General features: G+C 37.8%; 2 protein-coding genes and 1 pseudogene across 3 annotated transcripts; all 3 read right to left on the bottom strand.

The window, feature by feature from the left end:
* Positions 1 to 653: 653 nt before the first annotated feature.
* Positions 654 to 2,159, bottom strand: LOC114729106 (uncharacterized; annotated as a pseudogene).
* Positions 2,160 to 8,121: 5,962 nt separating this feature from the next.
* LOC114729107 (protein tumorous imaginal discs, mitochondrial) lies at positions 8,122 to 11,163 on the bottom strand. Of its 2 annotated transcripts, XM_028916062.1 has the most exons (5): positions 10,603 to 11,161; positions 10,069 to 10,143; positions 9,455 to 9,594; positions 8,845 to 8,982; positions 8,122 to 8,518 (listed from the first exon to the last, which is right to left on the bottom strand). In XM_028916062.1, the coding sequence occupies exons 1-5, from the start codon at positions 10,853 to 10,855 to the stop codon at positions 8,309 to 8,311; spliced, it is 816 nt and encodes a 271-aa protein (XP_028771895.1). In that variant the 5' UTR covers positions 10,856 to 11,161; the 3' UTR covers positions 8,122 to 8,308. The 2 variants fall into 2 exon arrangements, with proteins under 2 accessions (XP_028771895.1, XP_028771896.1); XM_028916063.1 differs by lacking the exon at positions 10,069 to 10,143 and having other exon boundaries at positions 10,603 to 11,163.
* A 445-nt stretch (positions 11,164 to 11,608) lies between these two features.
* Positions 11,609 to 16,025, bottom strand: LOC114729104 (transcription factor TGA3). The gene is made up of 11 exons (XM_028916058.1): positions 15,957 to 16,025; positions 15,765 to 15,856; positions 15,529 to 15,621; positions 14,462 to 14,624; positions 14,302 to 14,373; positions 13,974 to 14,033; positions 13,807 to 13,884; positions 13,641 to 13,704; positions 12,734 to 13,005; positions 12,154 to 12,375; positions 11,609 to 12,050 (listed from the first exon to the last, which is right to left on the bottom strand). Exons 4-11 carry the CDS (start codon positions 14,618 to 14,620, stop codon positions 11,889 to 11,891), a joined length of 1,089 nt encoding a protein of 362 aa, XP_028771891.1. The 5' UTR covers positions 14,621 to 14,624; positions 15,529 to 15,621; positions 15,765 to 15,856; positions 15,957 to 16,025; the 3' UTR covers positions 11,609 to 11,888.
* Between the last annotated feature and the right edge of the window lie 1,270 nt (positions 16,026 to 17,295).

The raw sequence follows: 17,295 nt of genomic DNA, 5'->3' as shown, positions 1-17,295 counted from the left end.
AGGGATAAAAGGCATGAGATACGGTTTGAAATGAGAAAGTGACTGTTCAAATTTTGCTACATATTATGCATCCCCAAAACCCCAAAAAAGTGAAAGATTGAAGAATATTTGAAAGAGAATAAAATTTTGAGAGAGAGACTTGGCAGGTAAGGCGATACGGCGCCAAGCTTTTTATCATGATTTGCGTTGCTTTCAAAGAGAACCGAACTGGACAAAAGCCTTCCATGAGCAAAAAGAAGCTGCTTCTGACATTAAAGAGTCTCCAGGAATCTCAGAATGCGCCTTGCCTAGCGGCCCTTAGGCCGCCCTTTTTCCATTTCACTTTCAGTACTAAATCATTAATCATTCACTATACACTAACTACCTCTTTTAATGCTTCCGTCTCGACTCTCGAGAGTAAAATTTTTATAAATTCTACACCGACAATGAATTATCACTGTTCACTTAACGGTAACGGCCTGCAACAACGATAGGGTGTTTTTTATTTATTTATTTATTTGGTGTGGTCGTTTTGACATTTGATTTTGATTAATTCTTCCTCTAATATGCTTCTTGTTTAACTATAACGTTATAACACACGAGGAATCTAAGTTTGTCTTACAATTTAAGTAATTTGCTTATCCTGCGAGATAATTAATCTACTGCCTGTATCGTCTCAGATATAGAACCACATTTAATATGAGAATCTTTTCCCCTGCTTCCTGCGGGAAAAACTTGGCCACAAAGTCCCAACTACGTAAACTGTAATCCAAAAAGGGTTAAAAAGAAAAAAGAAAAAGAAATGAAAAAGAGAGGACCGCAAGAGTGAAAGAAAATGGAACGGGTGGACGATGCGGCACCCCAGCAACTGATTCCTCTACACAGTTGCTTTCTTGCTTTTAGTTTTTCAATTTCAACTATTTTTTCCCCTCTGATCAGCTCGGTCGCTCGCTCTTCACCTATGGCTACATAAGTCCAAAAGTTTCTTCCTTCCTTCAACAATCTCGTCAAAGAAGTCGTCGAGCTGTCCGATGATGTTCTCTGCTCCGGATCTCATCATCCCAAGATACCCTCTCAGATTCTCCACTCTCTCTCTCATGCCCACCTCTGTTTCCCACTGAACCGCCATTCCCTGCGATCCCCGACGCTCCAATTCTCCCCTGAGCCTCCATCGTCACTTTTGATCTTCTGAACTCGTACAATAAAACGCCCGGCGCTCCATTGCACTGGCCGATCTCCGCCGCCACTCTCTGCTGTAACCTTGCCGCCGAGATCATGAACGCCGATCCCAGGAACAATCTTCCCTCGTATTCACCTCCTAGGATGAAATCCGAGGAATCAGGCCAGCAATACACCAAGCCGTATAGCAGAATGACGAGCAACAGTGAACTGACATTTCTCATTGCGTACAGTACTCCCCTGAACCCACTGAACCCGTTTAGCTTCGATTCGATCGAGAGCTTGTCCTCGAAACGGAGGGAAAGCGGTTGAATTCTTGTTTCGATCAAAGCTCTGTTCTCTTCTGCTAACCCCATAGCTTCTCTGCGACAACCCGAGATTGCTCGAATAACCTGCTTCAGGAACAAGAAAAGCCTGTTAATTCAGGGCTAAAACTTCAATTGCTGTATGAAAAGAAGCAAAGGAAGAAACGAAGATTGTGATCGACCTGACCTGGCGAGATAGTTGTGGGGTGAGATGAGGATGAGATTCGAGAGACGAGGCGATGTTCAGACCAGCAGAGTAATAATTTTCCATTCCAGAAATGCCAGACTTGAGGACATGACAGGCTTCCCAAAGCTTGGAGCTTTCATCCATGTACTCGTCGAGCCACTTGTCTCCTGAAGGTAGATGGAGCTTCTGGACAAGAAGGGTCAATTGGGTGTGGAAGGATCGAAGAAGTGAGAGCACCCTTTGAAGGAATTGGATTGACATAAAGTTATTGGAGAGATAGACTCGTTCAAGATCGTCAATACCTCTGGTGAGAAAGGAGTAGAAGCCATTGACGGAGCTGGTGGAAGAAGGATCCATTACAGGATTTTTATGGAATTAAAACGAAAAAGGGAAAGAAGAAGTAGGGATGTGGAAGAAGAAGAGAGGGAAGAAGAGGAAGAGGGGGCAAAAAAGGTTGGGAAGAGGGAGATATTTAAATGAGAGAGAGAGTGAGAGTGGAGGCATGAGAAGAAGAAGAGGAAGAACAAAAAAAAAAAAAAAAAGTGAAAAGAATGGAAGAATGGAAGGGAGGGAATATCTTAGAAACTCAGGTTTCTGAGGTTGAAAAGGATTGTTGGGGGCAATGATGGGTGTTTCCTACAGAGGGGAAAGGATGATTGGTAATATGCCATTTTCGTTGTTGTGTAGGGCAGAAAGAAAGCAAGAGAGGTAAATTGAGCATGAAAATATACACTTACAGACCCAGAAAATTAAAAGAAACAAGACAATTATGGCGAGAGAGGGTAAAGATAGCATAATAGAAAGTGATGCAGGGGTTAGTAATGTGATGTCAATGTCACAAGATCGACTTTAGCCACCTTTCTTTAGGTGTTTTTCCCCGACTTTAAGCCAAGAATCCTTTGGGCACATTTAATTTACCTGTATCAACTAGTAATTTAATAAAAAATTATTCACGACGAAGCAAAAGAAGCCGTGGAAGGTGGCGAAAGGAAGTGAAAGGTGGGAACTTTAAAATATATTAAAGAAGGTTGAAGTATCCCTCTTGTCATGCAAGGATTGGGTTAAGTTTTGTTCATTATTCGATTGGCATACGAGTCGCCCATCTTTTGATTTGAGAGCCCCTTGGCTTCTTCTTTCCTCAATTTCTTCCTCGAGCTACTGAACTTGCTCCTCTTCTTCCCACTCTTCTCCATTGAAGTTTGCGGTTTTTGTGTTCCCCAGATATATATTGTTCTCTTTGATTTTCCCAAAGGAAGAATTAGAATGATGAGGTTGCTCTTACTTATGTGTTTCGTAATCTTCAGCCTGTAATTTACCATTCAGCCCTGGGTGGCAAATATTCCTATTAATGATGTTAATTAATTAATTAAATTAAATGAGTAGGCCTTACTGTCCATCCGTGGACAGATATTGATGGGGAAAAAGGACTTGGAGCTGCTTCTGCTTAATGATTGTTGGGTATTGCGAGTGGGTCCCTAGTTTGTGCATCTTATCGAATAGGTTTTTAATTGGCTGATCATTTTCAGTCATTAATGGGAGGCCACAAAATGTCAAGTTTAAAGATACCACAAGCATTTTTCTTGTGTATTTTATTCATGGAATTTCTGCTATGTGTTCAGAATTATCTACTGGTATTAATTTTCTTTTTAAAATTAAAATTGGCGGAGTGGGGTACCGAGCAATCAAATAATGCATTGGGTTGAGTTTACATGTTATTAAAACTGGGGTTGGAGGAGTGCTCGTGAGATTTTGGAGAATGGGACATATGTTGGGAAGGATGTTGGTCGTCTATTCTACTTAAGACTTCATCAAAAAGTTATAACAAGGATAAGTGGATAACTACAAAAACATTTTCCTTACATTCCTTACAATTAATCATTTAAAAAAAAATAGAAGAAGATTTAATTAAAATTTTATCATAGTTGGATTTCAATCTCCTTTTATTCCTCTCATTTAATAATTTTTCACCAAATTGTCTTTATTAATTTCCTAGTTTTTTTTTTCATTATCTGTCTCTCACATTTAACATTTTATCTGTGACGATATTTTAGAAAAAAAATAATACAAATTTTTACATAAAAACAATCAATTTAATTAATTTTTTAATCTCCATGAATTAATTAATAAAATATTATAATTAGAAACAAAATAAATATTTTTTATATGGACACGCGTACCCCTACTTATGTGCCAACCACCTGTTTATCAGCAGCATCTCTTCGCCAATGAATTCTTTTTTTTAAAACAATTCTAAACCTGCACATCAAAGACAGATTTGAAGCATTTATCCTGCTGCCTACCAAATCAAGCGCTTTGTAGTTTCTGGTAGTATGCATGTTATTTTCAATAAAAATATATATGAAACATGTTAACTTTAATTTTTTACAATTAAAAAAGAAGATGTGGGTTTAGGATTTGTTTGCTCATATTTGGTAAAAGTGTTATTTCCTGGAGAAGATAAGAGAGATCGCGAAGTAGAAAATGCAAGCGAACAATAACCAGAAAAGAACAGCAATAACAACATGCAGGTACGAGTGCATGCACTGCAAAACGGCAGCAATATATGGTCGTTTTAGGTCAATTCATTCACGGATAAAAAGGTAAATAAAATAGACGACGCATTGAGTGACCAGCCCAACAAATCTCTTTCGTCCTCATCATGATCCTTCACCTATAAAAGTCCCTGTGGAAGAATATTTCATTTTCTCGTCAGATGGATACAACTGGATGGTCCACGGCTTCTAACAAAGGAATGATTGTTTGCATAGAAAATTGAATTGGACTGTGTGGAAAGACTTAAAAGGAGAAAATCTAAGGATTTGGACGCTCTTCATTGTTCCTTCTTTACTTCCTTTGCACTTATTATCTCAATCATTAATTTAAAATTTGAATTTAATATATAATAAATTATTTTAAAATATTTTTTAATGCAGTTTTCGATTGTCACCACTAAAATCTAGCAATTTAAATTTATTTATTATTTATTTTATTAATTTAATATTCTTATAAAATATTAAATAGAATTTGTGGGTAGAGCTAGAGAGGAGGGGCAAGGAACAAATCTAACCCACCCAGTAGAGCTAGCGAGCAGCGAATGCGTGGGGGGAGGATGGGGCTTCATAAGTCTAATCTTCACAACTGTTAATCGAATTAACTCTGCTTAATTAATTGCGTTTCAGGGGACCACTCACACTTGGTTCATTCCTCTTGGTCCAATTTGATTGAGAATCTGAGATAATAACATTTTTGCGGGCTTTAAAAAGAAAGAAAAAGAATGATTAATCAAAAAGGGTAATTTTGTCTTTTTAAGAGGAAGATGTTCTCCCACTAACTTGACACAAGTCCGACGAACAAGTCCGTTTTGGAGGGGAGAAAATAAAAAGTAAGAGAAAGGCAAAGTGAAAGTGCAATGGGAAGAAGTGAGAGCAATAGCATTTGTGGGGGAAAGTGTGGTGCCCACAAAAAACTAAAACAAAGAGGATCACAATTATATTCTCAACCTTCTAAAGTCACTGGTTTTCTTTCCGTCTGGGCCATCTCCTTCGTGACTTTTTATTATCAAAAACTTCACTTCACATATACATGCATGTCATTCCTGAATGAATGAATCACTCTGATTAATAAAACCAAATTAATATTCCTCAGCCAATCATGCAGCGCAATTATTTTGGTGGGGGGGAGCCCAAAATGTGAAACCTTTTTATTTGTTTCACGTATTTAAGGAAATTCACCAAAACCCAAAGTAAAAAGTGAGATTCTTTAGTGACATGCCGTGGATGAATCCAGATTTTACCAGATACGATACAGTAACTTGGTTGGCTAAGTGAAGATGATAGCTTTGTTTGTGCAGACACAGAGATGGTAATAGGCATAATTAAATTCCAAAGGCACTTGGTGATGCAGCATTATCATGACGGGTCTTGAGTTGTAAGGGCCCTTGGCTTGGCGGGACTATGAGATTGAATAGGCGTGAGACATTGGAGAGAAGAGGCAATAAGGAAATGGACCTGTGAGGGTCAACCAATTAGCATGATGGCACTCATTGGTAAAACAAGTAAACGACTTTGAAATGATTGCTTTTGCATATATGGGAAGGAAGAAAAGGAAGCCAACCCCAATGATCAAAAGCTTAAGTGCGTCCCTCTAGTTTGAGACTACTATGATTTAACTGTTGCCACTTTTGACTTCCATAATGCTGATACTCACTCTCAAATTTCAAAGGAGGCCTTTTCTCTCCAACTTTTTCTCACTTTTAAGAGATATTACGGTTTATCCTCCTTAATTAATTAATTAACTGTTTAATTCATAGATGGATGAACGAAGCTTTGAAGTTTCTGATAACATAGAAGCGCTCCAGGATGAGGAAGGGAAGTGGAGGTAGGCTTTTTTGTTTGTAGAAATGAGGCATCTTAGGGTAGAGGGTGCTGGAACTCCTTTTTCTTTCATAATTATGATGTTGATGTGAATTGAGTCTGTGCTTAATAAAATGGTTAAAAAAAAAAAAGCCTAATCTCATAATACACTTAACAATCTAGAGATGTCACGTGTTACCTAAGCAGATGGTTAATATTCAAATAGTGGACGAATCTTAAGAAGATGTACACTACACTTTGCATTGTAATTCATCCCTCCATTTGATCCCAATCTCTTGAGGGACCCACCAGCATTTGGGAAATCCTACCTTACAGTTTACATATAATTGTGTCATAGTAAAATTCTACTTTCTTGCATTTCACATCCTGCCTTTTTGGTCCGATGAAACTCCTTAATATCTCTCAAGTCTGGTCCATCAAGCATGTTTAGGCGTATTCAACTCCACTCGTTCCTTAGGAGATCACTTGACGCGGACAAGCCGCCAGTTATTACAGCACATGAAAGTTGCATTACAAAGAAATCTCTCAAGCGCATATGATTTCATAGAAAAAGAAATACAAACATGGTTACTTTTCTATTGACTTGCATATTTCAAATTTGAGGAGGGCAGGACAGGGCAGGACATGTTTGAATTAATTGGGATGGGCAAAGAGAGTTAGGAGGAACACCATAAAAGGCACAGTTCAAGCATACACCGCACAATAAATGCAGGGTTAAGAGAGAGAGGACTGAGGGAAGGGGTAACTAATGGCTTTTTGGCTAGATGAAGCCCAGAGGGTACAGTGGTTCAGGGTGTGATTTGTGAGCTGACAGTGGGAAGGACCAATTAAAGACTCTGGAAAATGTTGTATGAGCCGAAATCTGATCATTAAGTGGAGCCCCTACCCCTTATTATTTTCAGTGTGAAAAAAAAAAGAGTAAATAAGCTCACTTTTTCTTTCCTTTTTCCTTCCATCCCCTGCATCTCGTGTCAAGTCGTCTGTCTCTTTGAGTTAGACTTAACCGCTTGGTTGGTTTGGCAATAAATAATAAGATGTATAAACATACTACCCCTCAATTCAATTAATGGAGGAGGGAGGGTTGGAGGGATGAGGGCTATGGATTGTAAAGTCTTTGGAGGAATCATTTTGGCTGGAAATGAATGATGAGCTTTCAATTGTTAAGGCGGCAGCTGCATACTCAACAACTCACAGCCACAGATAATTATTAGTTACTGCAAAAAAGCAGGATAGTAATAGAGGAGTCAAACGAAGAAGCAGTTTGAATTCAGAACCAAAGTGCCATAAAAAGAGATTTTTAATCACATCAGTCACTCACCCCAAATTCTAAAAAAAGAGGTTACCAATTTAGCTTTCCAGAATTCAGTTACTAGTACATTTCTCTTTTTTTCATTTTTGGAAAAAAAAAAATAGAAGATGGGGGAAGAAGGAAGAGACAATACCCTTAACAGGTAACACAAATTATGTTTGTCTAAACAGAGATTAGGGGGTACATTCAGAACATGATTTTGTGATTTACAGGACGAAACCACTTTCACTTTATTTTGAGTAATTTTGACCAAATTCGACATATTTCCAAACACACATTAAGAGTTTTAATGAATAGGATAATACAACACAAAATTCATTGTTTAACCAACTCCCAGTTACTGACAAGAAAAAGATGCTTTCGCCTTTCTTTCAAGCACTCAATTTTGTTAGTACTTACATAACATCCAAATGTAAAGTAAGCATCACTAACCTTACAATCAACTTGGTTCCTTTGAGAATAAATACGTTTAACGTAAATAAAAAAAATTTCTAAATCATGATTAAAAAACTATTTATAAATCATTTCAAATAGGCTTTTAATGATACGAAAAAGTGGTGAACACCGTAACAAGTAGCTTGACAAGAAAATCAGAATGCAGAAGTCATATGATTAGTCTTGCTGCGCACATTAAATCCACGAAATTAGGAAAAGAAAAGGTTTAGAGTGAAATACGAAAATCCAGAGCCTGAGATGTCGACTTCAAGTTCCATTGACATTTTTCTTCTTGTTTTTTTTTTTTTTGACCTGGACCATTGATATTTTTCTTCGGCTTCATAGCTTAATTGGTAACACATCATCAAAGGGTGCTATATTTTCAAACTTTTCACTAATTTCGTACTACGAGTTACAAAATATGTACACATTTCTTTTGTGCAGACTTCAGTAATTGAAACCAAGTATTGTATTTGGGCTGGGAGAGTAGGAGTATAGTATCATCCCTATAAAAAAAAAAAAAAAAGGATCCTCGTGTCCGCTACAGTGCATCATCACCATCTGAATCAAGCTCAAGACCCTCTTCAGCCAACAGCCGAGTGATAGTCTTCTTTCTTTCTTCCTCAGCCTTTTTTCGCATTAAATCTCTTTTCTTTAATACAAGCGTATGCCTCTTAAGGGTATTGTTGAAATTTTCAGCATAAGCTTTCTTTTCTCTTGCCAGGATTTTCCTCTCTTCTTCTGGATCAATCTGAGATTTCAAGAGATATTTCCAATCAGACTCTGGAATACTGACTATGACCTATCTGCACTAGCAAACATGAGCACTGTAACATCCACACTACACTGAACTTTATTTTTCGATTATCAGCAACAAATTTTCAGCAGCCAATCCAGGGTGAAAAGTGATGACAAGCATGACGACCAAGTCATGTATTCTTTAATATTCACTCAATTTATCCGCAGCAACTGAAAACCAGATGTTAGGGTTGCTAGAAGAAAAATTGACAAAGATCTTAGCTCCAATCAATCAAAACCAACAGTGAGCTGGGTTCATTTCCAGGTACATGATAATACCTTTGAACGAGATAGACTACGTGCACGGATATTTAACTCACGCTGTTGCTGCTCTGCCCAAGCAGCAATAGCCATATCACCTCGCTGATAAAAAGCCTTTCGCTTTTTCATAAGCCACTCCATCCATGCCTCGGATGCCTGAAGGATACAGAACGCCACCTCAGTAATTAGGCCAAAATGTATTGTAGAAAGAATACATCCGATTTAAAATTCAACAAGGCAATTTTTGTCACCCATCCGCTTTAGCAGCAGGTTAGTTTGACCAAGTCCCATCGAGTCACTCTTTTTTTCTCCAATTTTTTTTATAAATATCATAAAAATGATCCCTTACAAAATTTCATACAAGTCCCTGTACATTTATATTTTTCCCTTGAAAAGTTTTTCAGATAAATCCATATAAATATTTTTTCTTGAAAAAAGCATACAGGAATAGAGTAGCCAAACTACCCAACATAATTGACCTAGCGTCCAACTCGATCCCCACAACCCAAATTTTGAGGCCCGCTCCACCATCACGGGTAATGAACCAATGAGAGGTTGGCTAGTACCACTAGAGCAGCCTTATCAACTGATATGTTGACAAGTAAGTAATTAAAACTTAGGACTTTACCTTCATTGGGTTCACTCGGTTATCCATATCATACTGCCGCCGTCTCTCGTCGTCGATAAGTAATTCATAAGCAGCTTGAATCTTTATGAACCTTGCTTCTGCTGTTTCACCTTCCTCAAGGGTTCCTCTGCCATCATAGACTTGAAGGGAAAAAATGGGAATTAACTCAGGATATATTTAAAGAACATTATAAGAACAACTGTATCGCAACCAAATCTATTAATCTAGTGGCGCAAAGGGTTGGAAAATGTTATAGTAAATAACATAGTGTTGGCTATATGAAATTGTGGCATATATGTTGAAAAAAAAAAAAGAAATCACAACAAAGTTTATAATTAATAATATATATGAAGGTCAAGCGCAACAATATAATAATTATTTATAAATCACAACATCGAGTGCTTGAATAACACGAGACATTAATGTTTAAGCAATGAAACTCCAAATTTGTGGAATGATTAAGCAACACAAACTTCTCGACCCCCAAGTCTCAACTAACATAAAATTGCCATCTGATGGATAAGAGGATCATGCCACCAATAAGCATAACAAGTTCACGTTTACAGTCTGTATGACACTTCAACTAAAGAACTAACTAATATGAAGGTACCTACCATCTGGGTGATAAAATTTGGCCAAGCGTCTATAAGCATTCTTTATCTGATCCTCATCAGCATCTCGTTCTAATTCTGGTGTTTCATCAGATAAACAGTTGGTAAAGAAGTGTTAAAATAATTACGCATAGAAACATACTTCTTTTATAGCAATAAGGGCTAACTCATCCGCTAGCCATCACAAGTATGCTTTCCCGCAATTATATAAAGCATCATTGACATACCCAAATATATCGATTGTCTGTCTTTTCCAGAGGATGACAGTATTGCTTTCATAAATATAAAATGCACTGTAAAATCCGTTAGTTGTAATGTTATAATTGGATGTATCAATAACTAGAGTTATGTCAAATGTTCTCCCTCAATTTCAGAAAGCACTGTATTGTCAGCATGACTTCAACCTTCATTAAATCAATCCTTTTAGATGCCAAAATTCTGTATGGTTGACATATCTTGCCCATACATCCATTTTCTAAATTACAAATAAGGTCTTGGAGTAGCTAGGCTAAAAGGAATAAACTTGAAAACAATTACCAAGAGTTTCGTATGGGGATTTTTGCTCTGTCCAATTGGATGCCTTGACCACGGTTCTCCTCTGGCTGCCGCGAAACCCAAACTCAATTCTGCTCGAAACCGGGGGATCCAACCATGTAGAGTATATTGAGGCCGATGGTGAACGAGGCTTGCAATTAGGGCTTCGAAATGAAGCCCTAGCTCGAAATAGTTGTCTGCAACTAATGAAGGAGAACAGTGGTTGCGGTCTACATAGCGTTTTCAGGTTGCTCATGGTTCTCCGACTTGAAGCTCACCCAAACCAAGCCGTCAATCGAACGATCAAAGCCAGAAGTGTTCAGCACGATCGAAGCCTCTTTTTCTTTTTTCTTTTTTAATGACCTTGAGATCGAAGCTTCAAAACATTATATATTATGTGTGTCCGTCTCTTTATCACAATTTATGTTCTTTTTCCTCTGACGAAATGCAACTTGGCTGAAGTCGCGAAGAAAGGGAAGAGGTTTCAACGTCCACCATTAATCTGGCTCGAATTTTCAATTTTTGTTTCTTTCTCTCTCTCTGTTTTTTTTTTTTTTCCTCCAAAGAAATTTGAAGCTCTGTTTTCCTGAGAACCGGGATTTTTTTTTTTTTTTCATTTTATATTCTGAGAAAAAGCCGGGAAAGTTGTGGACGGCTTGGCTCCCGCGTCCTCATATCATGACAGTTATAGGCCAGTATTACCGTTATGCCCACGTCTACTTCCCACAATGACGAAGTACCACTGTACGAAACACGACAAAAACTTGATGTCTTTGGAATAACTAAGCCTCTCATACGTCCCAAAAATCTACGGGCCTTTCTATTTTTTCAGTTCATAGAATCTAAGCCAAGCTTCTTCCTTTTTTATTCTCTTAAATGTGAAAAAAAAAGAAGCTATAACATGTTACGTATCTATTTTTGTCAGTTTTTCTTATTTCACAGCATACTGAATTTTGCCTTTTTCTCCCATTCTTCTTGTTTGAAATATGGTCGTAAATTAGACTTGAACTAGTTTTGAATTGAGAGTGTTTCTCTCCTTTCTTTTTTAATATTAATAAACACGTTATCACTTCTGGTAGTAGAAGATAATGATGAAGTCTATGTACAAAGCATGAGCATCTCAGGAGCGACGTGTTACCTAAATTTTGCTTCAGGGTTACTAGAGGTACACACAACAAAACTCATGCAAAAGCTACAAAACCATATTTATATTGCCACTGATTCAACAGCTAGAGCTGTTATTGAGGCGGTGCGATCGAGCAGATCACTGATCTCCTTCAGAAAGCTCCTCAAGTTTGGAACGTAGGATCGCTTGGACGAGCTGACCAAAGAGAACTAAGAGCACGAAGACGCTGAAAGTATTCGCCTAAGGCCAGCAAGCCTTGAGCTGCTTGCTGGACTGTCAGGATCCGAGACATATGCTGCAAGGTTTGTTGTCGAAGGTGATCTGCCTGCGGACAGCCATATTCATTCAGGTTGTGTACTTTAGGACTCTTCGAAATCTTAATATGGCAAAAATTTAGAATGGCTAAATTTGATGTCGGAAGTAGTTACCTGGCTTACAAAACCCTCTAGTGCTTCGATTTTCTCCATGGCAGAAGTCATCGGAAACCCGAAGCTTCCTAATGCATCGGCTGCCATGTTGTGGACCAGACTCTGCTGCAGTTTCTCCAGTCCTTGTGAAAGAGCATCTTCAGCTTGCTGAGAAGATTGCCGGAGTTTGGTGCAACTCGCTATCTGTTGATCCGTCAAATTCTCCACCTGTGGCACGATGATCTGAAGCAAAAGACAAGCAGTTTCTCCAACTTTTATTCATCATGTGAATCATCAAATCACGTCCAAGTGCTTTATGATATGAGCGGCATTTTGCAATTACATTTACTGTAGTGCTTCATCATCGCATTGAAACTATGCTGAATGGCTGTTTTGTGAACAAAACTACTACAATATGATGGAAATGATGAGGGCTATTAGGTGAAAGCTTTTCATTATGGTGTGACATTCCTAAAAGGTAGGGGTATGACTGAAAATTCTGGGAGTTGGGAATGCCGATTCTGAGATAGATATTAATAAGTATGTGAAATGAAAAAGAAGAGGCTGATGAAGATATTCAGAATCAGAAAACAGTACATACATTAAGAAGCTGAGAGGGGCGGGATCCTCCGATCCAGAGGAAGAGGCGTTCCACGGATGCCTTCCAAACTCCAGAGATTAAGTAGAAGACATCAGCCTTTGCAGCGTCAGCTTTCATCCTGAAAAGATTTGAGTAATGATTCAAGATACTCTCAACCAGTTGATGGAGCTCCCCAGGAGATGACTCAGTTTGCACTGCGTTTCTAAGTTTAGCACTTTGTCTGTGTTGCTCTTCAACCCATTGACCATATTCCATCTCAAAAGCGGCAATCCCTGCCCCACGGAAGGAACAATATAGCCATTCATAACTGACTGAAAGCTTTCATATTTGGAATTGAAACACAGGAAGCTAAGAATGGCAGGTTCAAGAATGTTGCAAACAAAGTATTGCATATTTTGTAACTATCATAACCCAACCGGTATGACATGGAGTGAATGATGATGAATCATTTACAAGGGGATACCAAATGAAAGAAACTCGCCCAAGAAAGGGGTTTCAGTTGAAAAATTCTTCACCTTTATTCTAACATCTGGATTGTGTTAAATGCACATAATACATAGAAGGACTTATAGTCAAAAAATAGCAATGATTTATCTTGCATTGTTGGAATGAGAAGTGCAGACCCAAAAAAATAAAGGAATCTATTGACTACTGATTTACTCACTGAGACATGTCTTCTGCAAAATCAATGTAATATTTGATGCACTGAAAAGAATGTGTGATGCATACTAGAATGCCTGATAGATGAGAACACAAAAAAAAAATGACTGTAAAACATTATATATAAACTACATCTTATAAATTAGAAGGAAAGTATCAGTATTTCATGTTCTGGAAATGCTTAAAAGAGATAAGCATATTAAGTATATGATGAGGAGGATTAAAATTGATATTCGAAATAGCGAACCTGGGTTTATTGTTCCAGATGATCCTATATAAGTAGCATCTACTGCTCCGCCCATATACAGACCCTGGACTCATACGATGTAGTAAATGCTCAGGCATGAGACAAAGGAAATATATACAGAGGGGGGAAAAGCAGCTAATTGTTTTGGGAAAAAAATTGTGTTCACCTGCTTTTTTGCTTTCTCAATCTCTAGCTCCAATTGCATGAGCTTCAAACGGCTTGATTCTAATTGTTGGACATAGGCCTATAAAATTTATATTAAAAGAAAATTTAATTTAAAAAAAGAAGCAGAAATCACACTGGCTGCCTTCCTTGAGTTCATTTTTCTGTCACCTTTTTCCTTTGACGACTTTTTCGAGCTGCTTCCCGATTTTGTTGTAAGCGTCTTAGCACCTACAAGTATACATTGAGTAATTATAAGGTCATAAATCGAGCGTTCGTGTTTATTTCTTCAAAAGCACTAATGATCACGGTGCATTCAGGTTTGCTTTCCGGTCTCGGCATTTAAAAGGCAAAAGAAACCAAGACGCTCATCTTTCAAAGATACTTATGTTCACACTCCATATTAATTCTCAGACACAATAATGCTCAATGAAATATTGGTAAGCTCTAGGAAAATGACAAAGAAACAGCTCAGTAAATATCAATGGAATTTTATTACCTTGCTGACAGCAGTATTGGTCTCTTGATCATCTCCCGAGGGTCCAGTTGACTCATGGGGAATATACTCAGCCTGGAGAATTCACATTCACAAAGTCTTTATAAATCTGGACTTCAGATAAAAAGAAGTTAACCATCAGAGAAAAGAGAAATTCAAGCACCTTGGGCTCTGTGATAGGGTTCACCATGAATATCTGGGAAGGACCTGAATTGAGGCTATTTTCAACTTTAAAGTTGTCCCCCCACATGCTAACTTGCTGGAATGGCTCATATATGCCCATCCTTTTTGAGATGACAAGTTGAGTTGATGGAGAACTCATGGAACTAGATATTAGGAGGAACAGAAATATAACATCATTCTCACATATAAAATAAAGATTGGTTCTCCCAAGTACAAAAATATAACACAAGAAGGAGCATTGTAGAGAAGTCTGCACATGGCTAATTTTTTATCATAGTGAACACTTTTAGATTGACTGAGATTCTATGATGAATGTCTCCACATGTCATGCAAACCAGAATTCCTTTTTTTTTGGGGGGGGGGGGGGGAAGATCAATGGAGAGGGTTTGTATAGATATTAGTAGTTTAGTTTTATGATTTCATGAGTCATGAAAATGGCTAACAGATGAGATGGGTTGGTGATGTTTAAAATTAAAAAAATCATCTTAGACAGAGACAAGGAGAAAGAGATTTTGGTGGACTGCTAAAGCTTAGCGCTCGTGAATTGCTATTGCTCTCCAGATTGTGGTTAATAAATGATAAAAAGGGTTAAATGCTTCAGAAGTGAAAAAAAGAACTTGATATTTCTATGTGCTGTAACAACCCCCAGGGTTCTTTATATTTTCTGAAATGTCTTGCTACAAGAAGAACAGAACCTTCACCGAATAGAAACAAACAATTACATATATCTGACACCACATGAAAACAAGAAACTGACTTCTTAAACTGAATAATATCACGACGTCCCTGAATGCATCGTAAACGAGAAATTAGTGGTGCCAAAATCCAGCAAGCAAACAAAATTCTGAATGACTAGCCAGAATCAGAGCAGAGGAATTGTTCTAGTTCTAGAAAACGAAAAGACCAAATAAAAACAAAACAAGACAAGAAGAAAGACAGACGGCTTGAACTTCAAACAACCAAAATCGCCATATTTGTTGCCGGAAAAGACGACTTTCCCCAAACCAAAACAGGTGCCAAACCTACTGCAAAGCCAAGAAAACCAACCTTAGCTTGAAAGAATCAGCAGGCTTCAAATTTAGTTCATCAAAGGCCCAATTGATTCTCGGAACATATGTGGCAAACTCGCCAGCTCAGTTCCTGTAAATATATCAATTCCATTATTTCCTCGCATGCAAACAAGCATCAAAAGCAACACAATGACTCAAGAAAACAAAAGATACTTAAAAGGTATATCTCAAAAAAAAAAAAAAAAAACCAAATATTCTTCAAGAGAACAAAACCTTTTCTTTTTTTCCCCCTTCTTGCTTAAAGAAGCTACTTTAAAAACCTCAACTTGTTAACGTCGTGACCTTCCCACTACGATCGAGCGAAACTGTCCAAAACGCAATTAAAAATATCAGGACAGCTCTGCATTAAAAAGGAGAAGAATGAATGCAAGCTTTTGCAAAAAAGAAAAATGGGAAGAAACTCACCGTCCTTTGCCTCACTGCTTTTTATTTGCTTCTGGTGATGGTGATTCCTCACCGGTCTATATCTGATGTGAGTGAGAGTGTGAGTGCAAGTGAAGACGCCACTTCCACGGCTACCTCAATATTTATTTATACAGGTGACAGGTCCCACAAATGGTTCCACGTCATGAAACGGTCCCACTTCAGAATCCGGCAAATTCCTTACAGGCGTCCGATCTGTCTCCTCCCAATTTGATGGAGGGCCAGAAATTTGTAGTTTATTGCCATGAACTCTGTACGGATGGTGGCAAATATACGCGACGGCGCATGTTACTTTGTACTAACGCCATGTAATCAAAATGGTATATACCACGTAGTATTCCGCAAGTAACAATAATGCTAACAACTTTATTCCATTCAAATACAGATCATACATACATAAATACATACAATAATTGACGAAGAAATTTACGTATAGCTGTAAATTAAAAAGGAATGCATGATTTTATATTATACGCGTAGCTAACAGAGATACTTTTTGAAGTCTTCAGTTGATTCTTAACACATATGTTGAGCATCCAAAAACTGAATAATATTTATTGATGAATGATGGGCATTATTTTTCTTTATCCTGCAGCCAGAGGGGGGGGGGAACTAATGGAGCTTATCTTGTTTTGGCCTGGAAAAGCAAAGTTTTGATTAAGTAAACTAATTATTTAGTTAAAGTGAAACACGTCAACTTTGTCATGAAAGATTATGGATTGGCTAGTTGATTTATGCCCCAACTAATCAACTCGTCCCTTCCCACCTCAGAGGTAAGGTATGGGCACCATAAACGACACCAACACATGCCTTTTTCAAAGGTAGAGATAAAAGATTTTCGAAAAGGGGACAAGTTTCCTTTTATCTTTTTTTTTTTTTCCCAGCCCTTCTTCTTTTTTTTTCTCCCCTTCTTCTTTATCATCACCAAAAAGCGAACGCTGTCAGCTCAACTTTAATCAATAATGGTGGTATCAAGCTCGCATCTCTTGTGCATTTCATGTGGATTTAGCTCTCTTTATTAGACCATCGTTAATTCTGCTACCCATGGGTCACGCAAAGTTATTTTAATAAAGTTCGATTCATATTTCATGAATCAATCCCTCATCATCAATCTTAGCTCATACAAGTGGCCGATTTAAAATTAATTTTTAGCTGATTCTTTGCAAGCAAATTCTATTAGCAACACGTTATTTAAACTACTGTTAAATGAACATATAATATTATGGAAAAGTTTATAAGTGAACTCCCCCAGATTCCTAATAAGAACCTCATTAAACGATACCCGCCACTCCTGCCTTCTATATTAAAAAAAAAAGTGGAT

The sequence above is a fragment of the Neltuma alba genome, unplaced genomic scaffold (assembly GCF_004799145.2).
Source record: "Neltuma alba isolate B1F8T4 unplaced genomic scaffold, ASM479914v2 tig00012604_pilon, whole genome shotgun sequence".
In the NCBI taxonomy this organism is placed as follows: domain Eukaryota; kingdom Viridiplantae; phylum Streptophyta; class Magnoliopsida; order Fabales; family Fabaceae; genus Neltuma; species Neltuma alba.
This window is presented reverse-complemented; position numbering and strand designations above follow the sequence as displayed.

What these genes read in the sequence shown, in the direction of transcription:
- LOC114729107 (XM_028916062.1), bottom strand. Translation starts at nt 10,855, where the DNA reads ATGAGCAACCTGAAAACGCTATGTAGACCGCAACCACTGTTCTCCTTC. An exon ending in ATCCCCATACGAAACTCTTG is followed by an intron (nt 10,144 to 10,602) that starts GTAATTGTTTTC and finishes ATGAAACACCAG; the next exon opens with AATTAGAACGAGATGCTGAT. An exon ending in GTAGTCTATCTCGTTCAAAG is followed by an intron (nt 8,519 to 8,844) that starts GTATTATCATGT and finishes TTGAAATCTCAG; the next exon opens with ATTGATCCAGAAGAAGAGAG.
- LOC114729104 (XM_028916058.1), bottom strand. Translation starts at nt 14,620, where the DNA reads ATGAGTTCTCCATCAACTCAACTTGTCATCTCAAAAAGGATGGGCATA. An exon ending in CCAATACTGCTGTCAGCAAG is followed by an intron (nt 14,034 to 14,301) that starts GTAATAAAATTC and finishes GTATACTTGTAG; the next exon opens with GTGCTAAGACGCTTACAACA. An exon ending in ATCTGGAACAATAAACCCAG is followed by an intron (nt 13,006 to 13,640) that starts GTTCGCTATTTC and finishes TCCGTGGGGCAG; the next exon opens with GGATTGCCGCTTTTGAGATG.